The sequence below is a fragment of the Equus caballus genome, chromosome 9 (genome assembly GCF_041296265.1).
Source record: "Equus caballus isolate H_3958 breed thoroughbred chromosome 9, TB-T2T, whole genome shotgun sequence".
In the NCBI taxonomy this organism is placed as follows: domain Eukaryota; kingdom Metazoa; phylum Chordata; class Mammalia; order Perissodactyla; family Equidae; genus Equus; species Equus caballus.
Window position 1 is genome coordinate 90,363,186 of NC_091692.1, and position 15,123 is coordinate 90,378,308.

Consider the following 15,123-nt stretch of genomic DNA (forward strand, 5'->3'; position numbering starts at 1 on the left):
GCCACTGTGAGGTTCAACTGAGGGCATCGCAGAGTCCCCTCACACGGTGAAGCGCACACAGTCGCCCTGGGACGAGTTTGCTGAACGTGGGGCTGATGACTTCACGCCTAAAGATGCATCTGCATGTGCAGCTCAGGTCTGGGGCTGGAACCACCACTTCCTGACAGTTCCTTTTGGTTTGTGCTGATAAAGGAGCGAGGCAGCTGAGTGCATGCCTGTTTTGCCGAGTCACTGCCGTTCTGGGAACTATAACTTTTAATTTCTTGATATCTGTGCAATATTGCTCTTGAACCCCAGCACATTAACATAATGCTTTATATTTTATTTCCTTTGAAAAGATAGCATTTAAAAAAGCCTAGAGACCGTGCAATGTGGAATGCAAAAAAAAAAAAAAAAAGACCTGTGCAATGTGGAAGCAGATAGTCACGGGTGGGTGCACAGGCCCTGCAGTATGGTTCCCCCACTCCTCCAGCAGTGCTGGGAGCCCTCACACTCGGGGAGGTGCTCTGACTGCAAAACTGGGGGCAGCGTTGCTTAAGAGGCAGAGACCAAGCACATGTCCCATTTTAAGGGTAATGAGTAAAAATCCAGTGTCCCCAGTGTTCTAGGAAGGTCCGTCTGCCCCTCCATGTCCACCTTCCATCCCTGTCCGACCAGCTCCCAGAGGCTCCCAGGGTCACATACGAGCTCCACTGGCCCCTGGGTTTCCACTGGGTCTGGCCACTGGAGGCACCAACAGGAGATGGGAAGGAGCAGAGTAGGGGCGGGTGTTCATTCTCTGGGTTGGGCTCCCTCCTTGCCCAGTCACCTCAGGTTGACTTCATCCTCTCCTAACCACAGTGCTCTCCCTTGGAGTGCAGGTGACCACTCTCCCCTCCTGCCTCTATACCTAGGGTGATAACACCTGCCACTCCCATTCCTCCAGGACCTAAACTTGCCCACACCTTTACAAATAATCCCTTTAGTAAACTCTGAAGCTGCCAATTTGAGTGTGCCATCTGCACGCTGCCAGCGCCATGCAGCCATCCTTCCAGGCTTCTCTAGATGACTCCTCTTCCCATCCCCAATCTCACTGGGTTTCCTCCCATTTCAAGCATCTCCCACTGACATGGCTCCTGCTCAGGTCAGCACAAAGCACATTCTCAAGACCAATGGACTCTTTATCCCAGCTTAGTCTCACTTAATTCTCCGCATCACTTACCGTTGCTGACCCCATCCTCCTCCCCCGGACAGGCAGCCTTCCTGCTTCCCCAGCCCTCTGCATGCTCAGCAGCAGGGTGCTCAGGAGGCCGCCCTTGCTGTTTTGTTCTTCCTCTTCCATCCAGTCCCCTGAAGACCATCCACTCATGCCCTCATCTACCGAGGGCTCGAGCCCAGTCCTCCTGCCAGCTCCATGCCCAGGTGGATAACATCCCCTTGGACAACCACAGCCCACCAAACTCAACATGTGACCAGAACTAACTCATTCTCTTTCCCCTAGAACCTGCTTCTCCCTTGGGATCTTAAGATTAGCAGGGGCCATCCTCCAGTCTAGCACCCAAGCCAAAGCCTAGGCCGCCCCCCGCTTGCTCCTTCTAGCTTCCTGCCCACTCCAACCTCTGCCCAGGTCCTGGGAATCATACTTCCTCAGCAGCTCTAGAACAGCTCCATCCTTCCACCCCCACTGCCACTGCTGAATTCAGATTCCGTAGACCCTCAACTGGACCACCGCGCCAGCCTCTGACACCATCTCCACACTGACCACGTGTGGCCAGGGGGCTCCTCTGGGACTTAACACATGCTATTCCCTCTGCCAGTGCCGGCATTCTGCATCTCTTCCCCTCTTCTCCCTGTCCTCACCTCCACTCCCACCCCCACTCTTCAGAATACAAGCCCTCATGGCCTTCAAACCTCCCTGACAGCCGCCCTGCTCTGCCAGGCTGCTTCCGAAGCACCTTCTCTGAGCTCCCTTAACATCCTGTGTAAGCTCTACAGGTGCTCATCACGCATACCCTGAAGTGTCAGCGTCACATTCTGCCCAGCCCACTGAGCTCTGAGTGACTTTACTGCGTGCACCTCTGTCTGCTCGAGATCACGAGCCAGCAACCACCACATGCCTGGCTAATGAATGCCCTGCAGCAGGGGTTCAAAAATATCCCCATTTTTCTCAGCCCCTAACCACACGTGCACACACATGCATGTGCGTGCACACTCACACACACACCCTTAACACTGAGGAGCTTCTCTGACCTTGTTAAGAAAAATAAAGGCTGTCTGATACAAAATCTCTCAAGAAGGTTCCTTTTACCTCAAAATCTTCCGGCTCCTTGCTCACCGTCCCCTCCTCTCCTAGAGGAGCTCCTTCGGGAGGGACGTTGCTCCATGCCCCAACCCCACACTCCTAGCCAGTGGGATCTGTCTGTGTTTTTACCCTTGAATTCCCCACAGGACTTCACAGAGCCCCTTCACGTAATAACATTCGAACAAGGCAGGTTGACTCGCAACGAGCAGAGGAAGAGTTAACCGTACATGCAATCACACATTTGTAGAAATTAGTTCATACGCGTTCATCTATAATTAACACTGCACTAATATTCTAAAGTACCTATTCCAAATTGCCCAAGAACTAATTAAATCTCAGAACACCCCAGAGAGTCAAGTGTTATCAGCCGCATGAATAAAAGGCCCAGAACGGTTGTCAGAACAGCAGACTGATAAGGGATTATGTTCTGGGACTTTGCCACCAATTCATTCCACACTGCTAATACAGCAGTTTAAGAAACTTATTAGCCTGCGATAATTCTATCTAACCTGCTGAATATGCCTCACTCTTGATTCCCTCTTCCCTCAGGCTTTCTCACATCTTCCTGTCTCTCCTGCTTTGAGGAAAGACCAGGAGAGCATCTGCTTCCAGCACTGTGTCCCCACAGAGAGACAGCTATGATTTTCATAAGCACATGACAGACAGGACTCTCATTCTCGCCACACACTAACTGCAGTGAACTACCCAGCATTCCTCAAATGCACCCGCGTCCTGGCACCTGCAGGCTTTCGCGTGAACCATTATGAGGGAAACGCCTACCCAGTGTTCTCCCTGCCTCCACAATGCCAAGTCATCCTCAGAGATGGCGTTCACAGCCCCCTCTTCAGGAAGCCCTCCAGGATGTACCCCTGGGACGTGTGGTCCTGCCCTGCCTCCTCTGCACTGAGTTCACCCCTTCAACACCTTTTATTTATTCACCTCTCTGTCCTCCTCCCCAGACACTCAGCTGCTCAGGAGAAGAGACTCATCTTACTCCACTTTGATCCCCAAAGTCTGGCTTGGGGCCCAACAACAGCACAAACCCAGTAAGCAGGAGGAAAAGGGGAAGAGAGTCTGCCCACTGCAGGGACCTCACTCAGCTCTCTGTTTTAGCCAGCCCCTGGGCTACCTGGGAACGCCAGGCACGGCAGTAAGTCTGGCTTTAAAGGCTGCCAGACCATGGGCCATGGGCCGTCCATTCCAGCGCTCAGCAATCACACGTTGTCACGGTGAGAGAGGGCACTCCTCTCAAAACAGGGGTCGTAACGCACAGCAGCTACTTGTCTTGGGGAACGGCCCACTGCGTCACGGCTCCATCAGACCCCATCCGGCCCCTCACACAGGACCCAGCAGGCAGCCCAGTAACTCCAGATGGAAAATGCACTGGGGCTGCTCCCTCTGCCTCCCGCACCTGCAGAGCAGGCTTCCACAGCATGGCCCACGCTGGCCTCCAGGGTGCTGAACAAGGACGTCTTGCTCCAAAAGCCCTGGCGAAAGGCCTGCCGGGGTGGGATTCTGTTAGTTCCTCCTCTCCCCTCCCGCCCTCTCCCAGCAGGGAAAAAGGCATGGAGTGCCCCTGGTTACCTCAGAGTCACAGCAAGCCAGCAGTGGGGAGAGCAAGGCACACAGGGCCAGCTCCGTTTCTGACTTATATCACACGTCCCACGTTGGAAGACAACCACCAAGAGAACTGGAGGTTTTCCTTCAGGTGACGCTCGGCTGGGCTAGGGTGGAGATTCGGAGGACGAGCATCCAGAAGAGGGCTGGATCCACGTGACATGAGCTTGAGCTCAGAAGTCTAAGGGACCTAGATTCATGCAATCACTAGCTCCCCTTGGGCAACTTCCTTCACCTAGCAGAGCCTCTGCTTTTCCCTCTAAGGGACGAGATGGCAGCCCTACCCTGGTGTCCAGCAGGAGGGTCAGAACGGACGCTCAGTGCCCTGACAGCAGCTGGCACAGGTGGGCGCATCCTCATCACTGTGGAGCCCACCCGGGGCCACTGAACATTACAGTCCCACTGACCCTGTCTGGGATTCTATAGACCTATGGCAAGTTCTGGACCGGCTCACCTCTGGAGATTTTGGAAGCATGTGCACACACACGTGTAAAACTTAGCAGCCTGGCTCACACCGAGAGCTTGCTCATCCAGTGCCCATCTCTGGGGCCCGCTGGAACTCACCATGGGCTCAAGGCGCTTTCTTCCCTCCCTAAACAACTCTGATATCAACTCCCTAAACAACTCTGATATTCAGATTATCACTTATCTGAAGTTCACTGAAAGTATCAGAAGCCATTGGAATAATAAGGTCACACGCAGGTGTTGTCACTCAGCAGACGTTTCCCAGGGCTGCCTACAGTGCAGTGCTGGCCTTGAAGAACGGGAAAGATTCGGGACAAGGTGAGATTCCCTCCACCCCAGGGAGGGGAGGCCATGGGAGGACCATCAGCAGGAAAGTGACAGGTCATCTTTGCATTTGACACTGCTCTGTTAAGCGAGGGCTTAGGAGCAAGTCTAGAACAGCAGCGACCAGTCCAAAGGCTGCTGCAGACAGTTCCGTGAGAGGTGAGAAGGCCAGGCCTGGGGCAGTGGGGAAGGTCGGGGAGGAGACTGGGAGGACTTCAGCAGGACCAGGTCACTGTGAGGTTTGGAAGTGAGGCAAAAGGAGGAATTAAAGACAACTCAGGTTTCTAGTTCAGATGACTGAGTAGGTACCTTTCACAAGTAATGCTCAAATACAGGTGAACAAAATGATGGCCGAAACTCCAAATGTGAGGACAGGGGAGAAGAAGAGAAGCAAAGCAACTACTGAGTCAAAAAATGAACGGAAGCCAGTACAGATGGCCAGACGGACAGTCAGCAACACAGACGTGGGGCCTCATCCATGTCACCTGACCCGCTCCACACAGAAATGTAAATGGAAGTTATAAACTCACTGACTTCAGGGTTCCTGTCCACGAGACGCTGTGCAGCCCTAGCTTCCGCTCTCTGAGGGTCCATGGGTCCCTCAGCAGACACTCCCTGAGCAGGTCCGCGTGCCAGGCACTGCTCCAGACAGCAGAGATGGAGCAGTGAGATGATATCCCACACAAAGTAAGTGACCTGGCACGTTTACCTTGCTCCAAATCCACCAGGGATTAGAATTTGGCCCTGGATTTTGGCACAGAAAAGGGAGAGATAAACGATTCTATGCCATCTGCAGGGTGCCAGGCCCTGGTGAAAGTCTGGGGTCCTACCTGCTGAGCTATCAGCTTGGGGGGAGACAAACACACAAACTGACCATTCCCACACAAGGAGACGCACGGCGCAGTGAGAGAGCCCGGGCTGCAGTGGGTGGAGGCTGAGAACACAGAAGGGCACACTGAGCCGAGCCTGAGATACGGGAATGAGGCCGGCATGTGAAGATGGGCAGGAGTCTGCTGGCACAGGAGAGGGTTCAGGCATCCCACAGCACGTGTGCAAAGGAAGAGAGACTGAGGGGCCCACAGCTGGGCTCAGGGGCTGCAGGTGGGTGGAGTGATTCAGAGGGCGTTCCAAACAAAAGAACAACGTACAAGAGACCAAGAGAGCACTGGGTATTGGGGTCTCCGGAAGTTCATTACAGAGTCGTAGGTGGGCAATGTGGGAGGGGGTAAGAAATCAGGGTACAGGGCTGGGGGGCAGCAGCCAGGTCACACATAAACGACCTAGCAGGGACTGTCTCTGCACAGCGGTGGGTGTCATGGTGGCCGTCTTCAGGGGCGGGACGGGACCAGTTTGCACTTCAGAAAGATGGTCCTAATGGCAGGGACGGCAGAGGTTTCCAAAACAGAGGGCACACAGCCAGGGGATGCCTAACACAATCCACCGAAATTCGAGAAGAAAACAGAATTCCTCTTTCCTTTCTTACCTTATCCTTCTGAAACTTGTATTTTATGTATGTTTTATAACGTCTATAACATATTAATATAGCAGTATATGTATCTGAGTCAGAATGCCTGCGTCCCATCCCAGGTCCAGCACCTGCTGCTGTGAGACACTGGAGAGGATGCCTGCCTCGGTGTCCTCCTCTGTGAAGTGGGAATAAAAACAGTAACTACCTACAAGGGTTTTTATGGAGAAGAAATGAATTAATATTTGCAAGACACTCAGAATAGTGGCAGGCCCATGGTAAGAACTCTATAGATGCTTATTAAATTTAGAAAATGCAACTCGTTAGTAAATAAATGAATATTTATTGGGATATGTCTGCAAATCACTGGTGTGGATAGAGTGTGGACTGGAGTGTAAGAGCAGACTGGAGGTGTTACAAGAGGGCACGTAAGAGATGATGGGGCCTGACCCAGAAGAATGACAGCAGGGATGGAGACAAGCATCGGAGAGATATTTAGCAGAAGTCAGTGACTGCAGTAAGTGACCAAATGTGACAAGTGAGGGACAAGTCTCTGACTGAGCCATCTGGATGGTGGGGCCAGCTCCCAAAATGGAACATGGGAATACGGTTTATAAGGAGCTAGACAGTGAGTTCAGTACTGAGTGTGGCATGGCGCTTAAACTGCTCATGGGGCACCCCGACTGAAATGCAGGTCTCGGGCTCCAGAGAGGGTCGGGCAAGGAGGGTATCCACAGACCACCAGAACACAGCTGGTGGGGGAATCCATGGAAACGGATCCACCAGTAGTCACCGGTGAGTCACCAAACATCTCCAGGTCTCCCCAACCCTGGGCACACAGCAGGGTCGCACTTCTTGGCCCCGTAAAGTAGGATGGGGCCATGACATCAGTTCTGGCCAACAAACGGCAAGGGCAGAAATGAAAGATGTCATTCTGGGCCAAGGTGAAACATCCAGGGCTCTCTCCCCCCTTGCACGGTGACCAGCTATATCCAGGACAGCGGCTGCTCTCCCGTGGGCTCCTGAGTGAGCAGAGCTGCCTGAGCACCTGCAGTGGACGTGCGGTAGGAACAAGAAGGGAAGCTTGGAAACGTTAGGCACTGCGATTGGGGTGGCTTGCTATCAGGGTGTAACCTGGCTACACTGACTGAGAGAATCAGCAACAGGTAGGTGACAAGCAGAAGAGGAGGAGCTCACAGAGCAGGCGGGGCAGGAGCGGGACGGGTAGGAGAGAGGCGGGGCAAGAGTGAGGTCATAGAAACGGAGTATTCACTGTGTCAGGACGAATCCCCACGTTTCTGAGCACGAGGAAGACTGAGTCCTCGGAGACCACTGCATGAGTTGACCGCCAGGTTTCCACTCACTGGACTAGTGCAGAGGGAAAAGGAGGGTTGACAAGGCAGCAGAAAGAAACAGATGTTACCATTATCCATCTTGCCACAGAGAAAAGAGTTATATCCAGAGACCAACCCGGCTCTACCCTTCCACCTGGAAATTTTCAAGCACGACTCACTCAAAACAGTTTTCAATCACGGCAGCTATCAAGTCAGCTGTTTTGCTAACACGAATCTGCGAGATGGCACTTAACTGTTGTTGAAAAAAATCTTCATGAAGATTATAGGTGCATCTTAAGTAAGATCTTAAAAGAAATGCCGTGTCTTCCTTAGGAAGGATTTAACAAGAATGAGATCAAATTTTTGCCACTCCCCTTATATAAAATGACCCCAGAAATAACAAGCTTTGAAAGGTTCATAAGTCACTTTTTTAAAGTTGACATACTGATTTTTGTAGGCTGCAAAATGTCTTTCAAAAACACCAGCTGTTCCGCAGAATGGCATTAAAAAAAAAAATCTCTTTCCCTGGTTTCTTTTACTATTCTTTTACTATTCAGAATACAATAAATAAATGTTGAACACATATCAAAAGTGTTATTTTAACTTGCCATGGTTTGGTATGGGGAAAAAGCTTATTTTGTTTTCTTCTAATTGCTTTAACAAGCTAAAAAGTCAAGGTCAATTACTTGAAATGTCACTAAACTGCTCTTCACAGAGCGTGTATTACAACAATTATGCTGGAATTTTCCAAACTGTAATACTGTGCTTGGCAAACCAGGGAACGTGGAGCAACCACACGGACGTCAGCCACAAGGCAGCTGGGTAGAAGGTCATTTCTGCATATTTTAGAGGCTCCTACAGTAGCCAGGAAGGAAAAAACACCCAAAGCTTCTACCTTTCCATTTGGTATTTGTTAAATTAAAGTCCATTTAAGTCATTCAAATCAATGGAACACGAGGCCCTTTTCTATACAGCTCATTACTGGCGGAAGCTGATAATCTTATTAGAAATGACTGTGCCTGTCTGCCACTGCAGAAGAGCCTAATTAATTACAGAGGAGAAAACAAACATTGGGACCACACGGGGTGGCACTTTCATTTCTTATAGATTAGAGAAAAAGCTGACGGGGGACACTGAAATGAACAAAATTGACTTCCACAAAATAGAAATCAGACCGGTTTTAAGACACAAACGTGGTAGAGCGGGCTGGGCCACAGGGCAGGGGTAGGGAGACATGGAATGGTACCCCGACCCCACCTCAGACAAGTTGTGTGACCCTGGATAATCATCATTTCTGGATCTCGACTTCCTCAACTATAAAATTATGAACTTGGGGCTAAAAATGGGGTTCTCCAAGTCAATCTTAAAAGATCACATACTGTGTGATTGTTGATACAACATTCTGGAAATGACAAAATTACAGAATGGGAGAACAGACCCGTGGTTGCCGGGGGTGGGTTGGGGGTGACTAGGAAGCGGGAGCAGCGGGGAGATCTCTGTGGCGATGGAACATTTCAGTCTCCGGACTGTGGTGGCGGCTGCACAAATCTACACGTGAGATAAAGGACAGCACTACACACACATGCCCACACATGCCCTCTCACTGTCGACATCCTGATTTCCATATCCTGCTACTGTTACGTAAGATGCATCCATTGGGGGAAAAGGGGCAAAGGGCACGAGACCTCCCTACATGATCTTTGCAACTTCCTGTGAATCCATAACTATTTTCAAAATACGAAGTTTTACTTTTTAAAGGGTTTCTTAGACTTTGAACCAGACCCTTACTATTTTCTCTGTGGACATTATGATTTGAAATATTTTATCTACCAAATTGCAAGTACTAAGATAACTCCTTTGCCCACATTTATTGATCAAATGTATAGAACTGTCTTACTTTACAACTTTCACAAAGATACAATTTCCAGATGGATCAAAGATATAGGTAAAAAATGAAACCATATAAATAATAGAAAAATACATAGAAGCATGTTTTTTATTATTTTGGGGTAGAGGTAAGTGTGCTAAGCTAAGATAAAAAGGGAAGGAAACTTAAAAGGAACATTTGACAGCAGTGGCAATACAGATATTTAAAACTCTAGTAAAATACAAAAGAAAAAAAAAAGCAAATCTACAAATTAAATTAAAAGACAAATGATCAACTGTGGAAAATATTTTCAGCATATGTGGCAATCTGACAGCACAAGGAGTAAAGGGGATGAATGAAGAACACTCCAAACCACACACAGAAAAATCCCTAGAAATCTGTAACAAGACGAACCCCTAGTGAGCAAGGAGATGCAAATTAAAATAATTAAAGAACACCATTCATGTAAGAGCTTGGCAACCTGACACATCCCAGGATAAAGGGAGATATGAGGACACAGCCAGTATCAGAAAAATAATTGACAGATAGCAACGACGGGGTAGTCTGACAACACGAGCATGTCTCAAAATATAAAATACACCTATTAACCCAGCAATGACACTACTAGGTACTTACCTAAGGTCATAATGGCATAAGCGCAAATATAATAATAATAAAACTAAAATGCACACTCAATACCGTTTACCTGTTTGGGTTTTTTTAAATCAGGGAGAATCATTAAAAACAATCCTCGACTTCAATCAACAGGAAACCAATGAAGGAAAATTTATGGCCCATACATAGAATGAAATGTCGTGTGGCCTTTAAAAATGACAAAAGTCTACATTTACTGATTCTTCTTGGTCAGGAAGCATAGCACAGCAGTCAAAATCACAGACTCTACAGCCAGACAGTGGTTGGTTCAGAGTCCAGCTCCACCACCTACAGGCTGTGTGATCTAAGCAAACTCCTCAGCCTCTCCGTGCCTTAGTTTCCTCTTCTGCAAAATGGGACTAATCACAGTGCCTACTTCTTAAGGCTGCTACAAAAATTAAATGAGCTAATAGTTGCAAAATGCTGAGAAGAGTATCTGCAACATAGAAAGTGTTACAAAACAGCTTGTTAAATAAAAAAGATGGACATGAGAAATGTATCTGCTACATTTGTGAGTGAACAAAGATCATGGAACATTGCAGAGGACCCCATTTCTGAAAACCGTTTGTGTGTGCACACAGAAGGAAGCAGGATCTCTCTTCTCTCTTTTCTACAGTATAATAGTCATTATACCCTGGCAGTGAAATTCTGGATTATTTTTACTTTTTTCTTAGTATTTTCTATATCATTACAGGTATTAAAAAAGAAAATAAACTGGGGCCAGCCTGGTGGTGCAGCGGTTCAGTTCGTGCTCTCTGCTTCGGCAGCCCAGGGTTCGCTGGTTTGGATCCTGGGTGTGGACCTATGCACTGCTTATCAAGCCATGCTGTGGCAGGCATCCCATGTATAAAGTAGGGGAAGATGGGCACAGATGTTAGCTCAGGCCCAATCTTCCTCAAAAGAAAAGAAAGAAAGAAAAGAAAACAAACAAAAATGATAATATCCAATAGGCACTCTCAGACACTTCTGGAACCGAAAGTAGTGTTAGCTTCCTGGGGAGAATTTTGCAATATGTAAGATACTTCTGACCCAAGAGTTTCACTTCAGAAATTTATCTTATAAAAATAATACAAGTCTACACACACACATATATATATATATGTATACCCACATACACACACATATATACACACACATAACACATACACATATGTACCCACATATGTACACACACAGGAATATTTATTAAAGCAATATTTATAACAGCAAAAATTGGAAATAACCTAAATTTCATCAGTTGTACCATGGTTGATACGAACAACGGAATATTATTCAGCATGGAAAAATGATGCCACAGAGCTCCACGGAAAGATCCTTTGGGTAGGGGCCTGGATACCCAGGTGAGGCGCTGGCACTTCCCTACCAGGGGGAGACACTGAAGAACTGTGTTTCAGGAAGAAAACCCTGCGGGCAGTGCAGACTGGGGAACCTCCACCAGCATGACTGAACTTCTCAGGCGGCTGCCACGTGAGATCCAGGCCTGAGGTCTGGAGGAAGAAGCAGCAGGAACGTTTTGCAAAACAGCCAAATCCCTAACGTCTAACCAAAATCGTGCAGAAAGCCCAGGAGTCTCTCAGAAGGAGCCTGGCAGGAATCCTGTGAAGGCACAAAAACCACACAGATACTCACGAAGACAGCGCTGCGTGATCAGAGACTCAGATGCTCAGGACTCAGGGAGGGACAAACAGCCGCCCTGATGGCTGGAGCCGGGCTCTCTGATCAAAACGCAACCACCCTCAACTATCTGTGCAAGAAAACGAGAGTAACGGGGTGTGTGCATGTGTGTGTTTGTGTGTGAGAGAGAGAGAAGAAGCAAGAGAGTGAGGGAAAACGACTCCATTCCGGGTCCCGTGGTTAACAAACCCACTGGAACTTAGGGCTGCAGGGGACGTATGTTCTAATTCTTCCTCCCCCAACCATTTCATTTCCAAAATGAACTTTATTTGCCAAAAGGCCATTAGGCTCTGAAATCAGATGTCGGCTCCTCTGAAGTCACATCCCCCCTGCCTCCCTGACTCTCACCACGATTGCTCCCGCTCGGGATGGAGACGGCTGCCCTCCCGCTGACTTGGCTTGTGTGAACCCTCGCCCACTCTCTGCACTAGCCCGTGCAGTCTAGTAAGGGTTCACACAGTCACCTGGCGAGGAGTTCTTCCAGGGCAAGAACTGCAGTTTATACTCTCTTCAATTTGCACAGATGTTGACACTGAGCCTTGGCCACCAACCTAGATGCCTGGTAAATACTGGGTGACAGATTACTCAATAATTCACCCAATCTGTGCTGGGATTTTGCGCCCCAAGGATCTTGTTTCACTGCTGGGAGATGATATAGAAAGGACTTCAGAACCGGGGTTCAAAGGCCAGGTTCCCTTGCTCATTAAAGGACCCTGGACAAACTGCTTAATTTCTCAGTGTCTGCATGCCCTTATCCATGAAAAAGGAAGGATGGCAACAGTCCTGTTTCCATATCGCTATGAATAACAGGAACAGCTAACATTTACTGGGCGCTTTTGATACGGTAGGTACTATTCTAGGCACTTGTCAAGTCCTGCCTCATTTAATCCTCAAAGCAACCATATGAGATAGTACTCTTTCTTATTCCCACTTTACAGATGAGGAAACTGAGGGAGAAAGAAGTCAGTAAGTGCTGGAGCTGGTGGGATTCAAACCCAGGCAGCCATACTCCAGAGCCTATGTCCTTAACCAGAACTGTCTCCCACATAACATGCTTAGCACGGTACAAAGCTTCTTAAATTCTTAGGTATAGTTTGAAGATTTCAAAAATGGTGCAAGAGGGGCCAGCCCCATGGCCAAATGGTTAAGTTCAGCACGTTCCGCTTCAGCAGCTCAGGTTCAGTTCCCGGACGTGGACCTATACCACTTGTTGGTGGCCATGCTGTGGCGGCAACCCACATGCATAACAGAGGAAGACTGGCACAGATGTTAGTTCAGGGTGAATCTTCCTCAGCACAAAAAAAAAAAAAAAAAAAAGTGGTGCAAGAACAGAACCCACAGGAGAGGTCCTCACCTCTCCAGTACAGTTTGGCTGTTTGAGTCCTCCTAGGAGGTCATCTATGAGATACACTAACCACAGCGACTTCATCCTGGCTCACAGTCACAGCCCTTCTATCTCTTTCAGAAGCTGCTTCAGAGGCGAAGCTCAGCCAAGAACTTATGTGGAGGGAACACTCAATATTCTTTATTTTCTTCAAGAAAACCTGCCACAATCTAGTCCTCAGCCACTGCTAGCTCATCAAGGTCCCTCACAGGTGCCATGAGCATCCTAAGGTCCACACTTCTGCTCACACAGCCCCACCCATCCACATTAAGACATCCTGTTTCCCTTAAAACAAATACCGGGGTTGGCCCTATGGCATAGTAGTTAAGTCCAGCATGCTCTGCTTCAGCAGCCCAGGTTCATGGGTTTGGATCCCAGGCATGGACCTACACCACTCATCAGCCATGCTGTGGCAGTGAGCCACATGAAAAGTAGAGGAAGACTTGCACAGACGTTAGCTCAGAGCGAATCTTCCTCAGGGGAAAAAAAGGAGGGGAAGATTGGACATAGATGTTACCTCAGAGTGAACCTTCCTCAGGAAAAAATAAACAAATCAATAAACCAAATGCCACCTAAAGGGTGACACCGGGCTCACTCCTGACTTCCAGCAGAACGCTGTCTCCTGCTGACCGTTTACTATCCTTTAACATTTCACGTTTTAAAATCTCATCATCCCACCCAGAATGTAAGCTCCCCAAAGGCAGAGACTGTGTTTTCTCCTCTCTGGAACCAACCCCCAGAGCATCTACTAAAGTACCCGGCAACTTGCACTCCACGGCCATCAACTACCAGAGGACACATTCGACTCAAAGCTTACTTACAGAAATAGTCAGAAATCATTACAAAAACATACACCTTTCCAGATGGGTGAGACCTGTATAAATATGTGTATTTCCAAGAAAGAACGGAACCACTAGAAACCGAGAGGAGCAGCTGCGTCTCCGTATGGGAAACGCACACGCTGGGCCCTCGGCAGCCTTTACCTGCTTCCCCGTCCTCCTCGCCCAGATTCAGCACGATGATGCAGATGTGCTTCCTCAGCTGCCGCATGTTGGAGAACTTCCGGCAGCACTTGCTGCACTCCAGGCTGCTGGGAGCCGGGCTGCTCCCCTCCTCGGGGGCCAGCGGGCTGTCCTCGCCCGGGCTGACGAGGCTTTCCGCCAGCTCCTCTTCGGCGCTGGACTTCTTCGTGGACCCCTTAGGCCTGCCTCTCTTCCTCTTCATGACGGAAAACTCTGTCAAGGAAACAGGAAGACACGGTGTGGTCACACGAGGTGACAATGTGGGGCAACTCCCAAGTGTGGGAATATGTTTGGTTTCGTGTTTTATTAAAAACAAAAAGCTTGAAGCAGTTCCAGAAATTAACAGCTGCAAACAATATCTTGAGTGCTAATATCTCTGCGTCTATATGCTAACGTACAATCGATTTTGTAATATCTGATTTTAAAGTATCATTTTATCAGAACCTTTGCAGATTCTTCTTTTGTAAAGTGGAGAGAATTTTAAGTTGTGACCGTTGGCCTCCAGTTCGCAAATCATGCTTCTCGTTAACCAGCATCTCTGCTTAAATCCAGTTCGCAGGAACCGCTTACGGACGTCTTTACAAAGGCTGCTCAAAGGCTGCTTAGCTTTTCATGCTCTTAATGAGTTACACAACTATTCAGATTATTTCAAGGCATCATAATTATTAGAGGCAAATTGTTCTGATGAAAAAGAGAAAAATAATTACAATCTAAAGCCGCAAATTATAGGACTGAAGACGATAACAATATTTTTCAAGTTTCCTAGCGACCTCGTGATTTTAAATGTCACGATCAGAGCCTTGCGAGCAAGTTTCTGCTTAATTAGCCTTCATTTTTAAGGCACTCATCTCCAGAATGAAGGTGGGAATTAAAAGGGGTGAGCGGGGTCAGGAGCATGGCGCTGTCGTGTGAAGGTGGAGTGGCATGGCCTCAGGTGACGTGACTTGAGAGGAACCCCAAGAGAGGCCAGGGAGGGAGCCGGCACAGCCTGGCCACCATCCCCAACACCAGTGGCTCGTCTGGCTGAGGGATGGCA

The 15,123-nt window shown here is 48.6% G+C and overlaps 1 protein-coding gene across 9 annotated transcripts in view; it reads right to left on the bottom strand.

Moving 5' to 3' along the window:
- Nucleotides 1-15,123, bottom strand: part of ZFAT (zinc finger and AT-hook domain containing) — a 204,455-nt gene that overhangs the window by 144,342 nt on the left and 44,990 nt on the right. For all 9 annotated transcript variants that reach the window (XR_011421459.1, XR_011421458.1, XR_011421457.1 and 6 more), the window contains exon 3: nucleotides 14,049-14,300. Coding sequence is in view for 6 of the 9 variants with exons in the window: in XM_070221857.1 (XP_070077958.1) it covers nucleotides 14,049-14,300 (252 nt within the window). In the remaining 3 variants the exon portion in view is untranslated. The remainder of the gene's footprint in view (nucleotides 1-14,048; nucleotides 14,301-15,123) is intronic.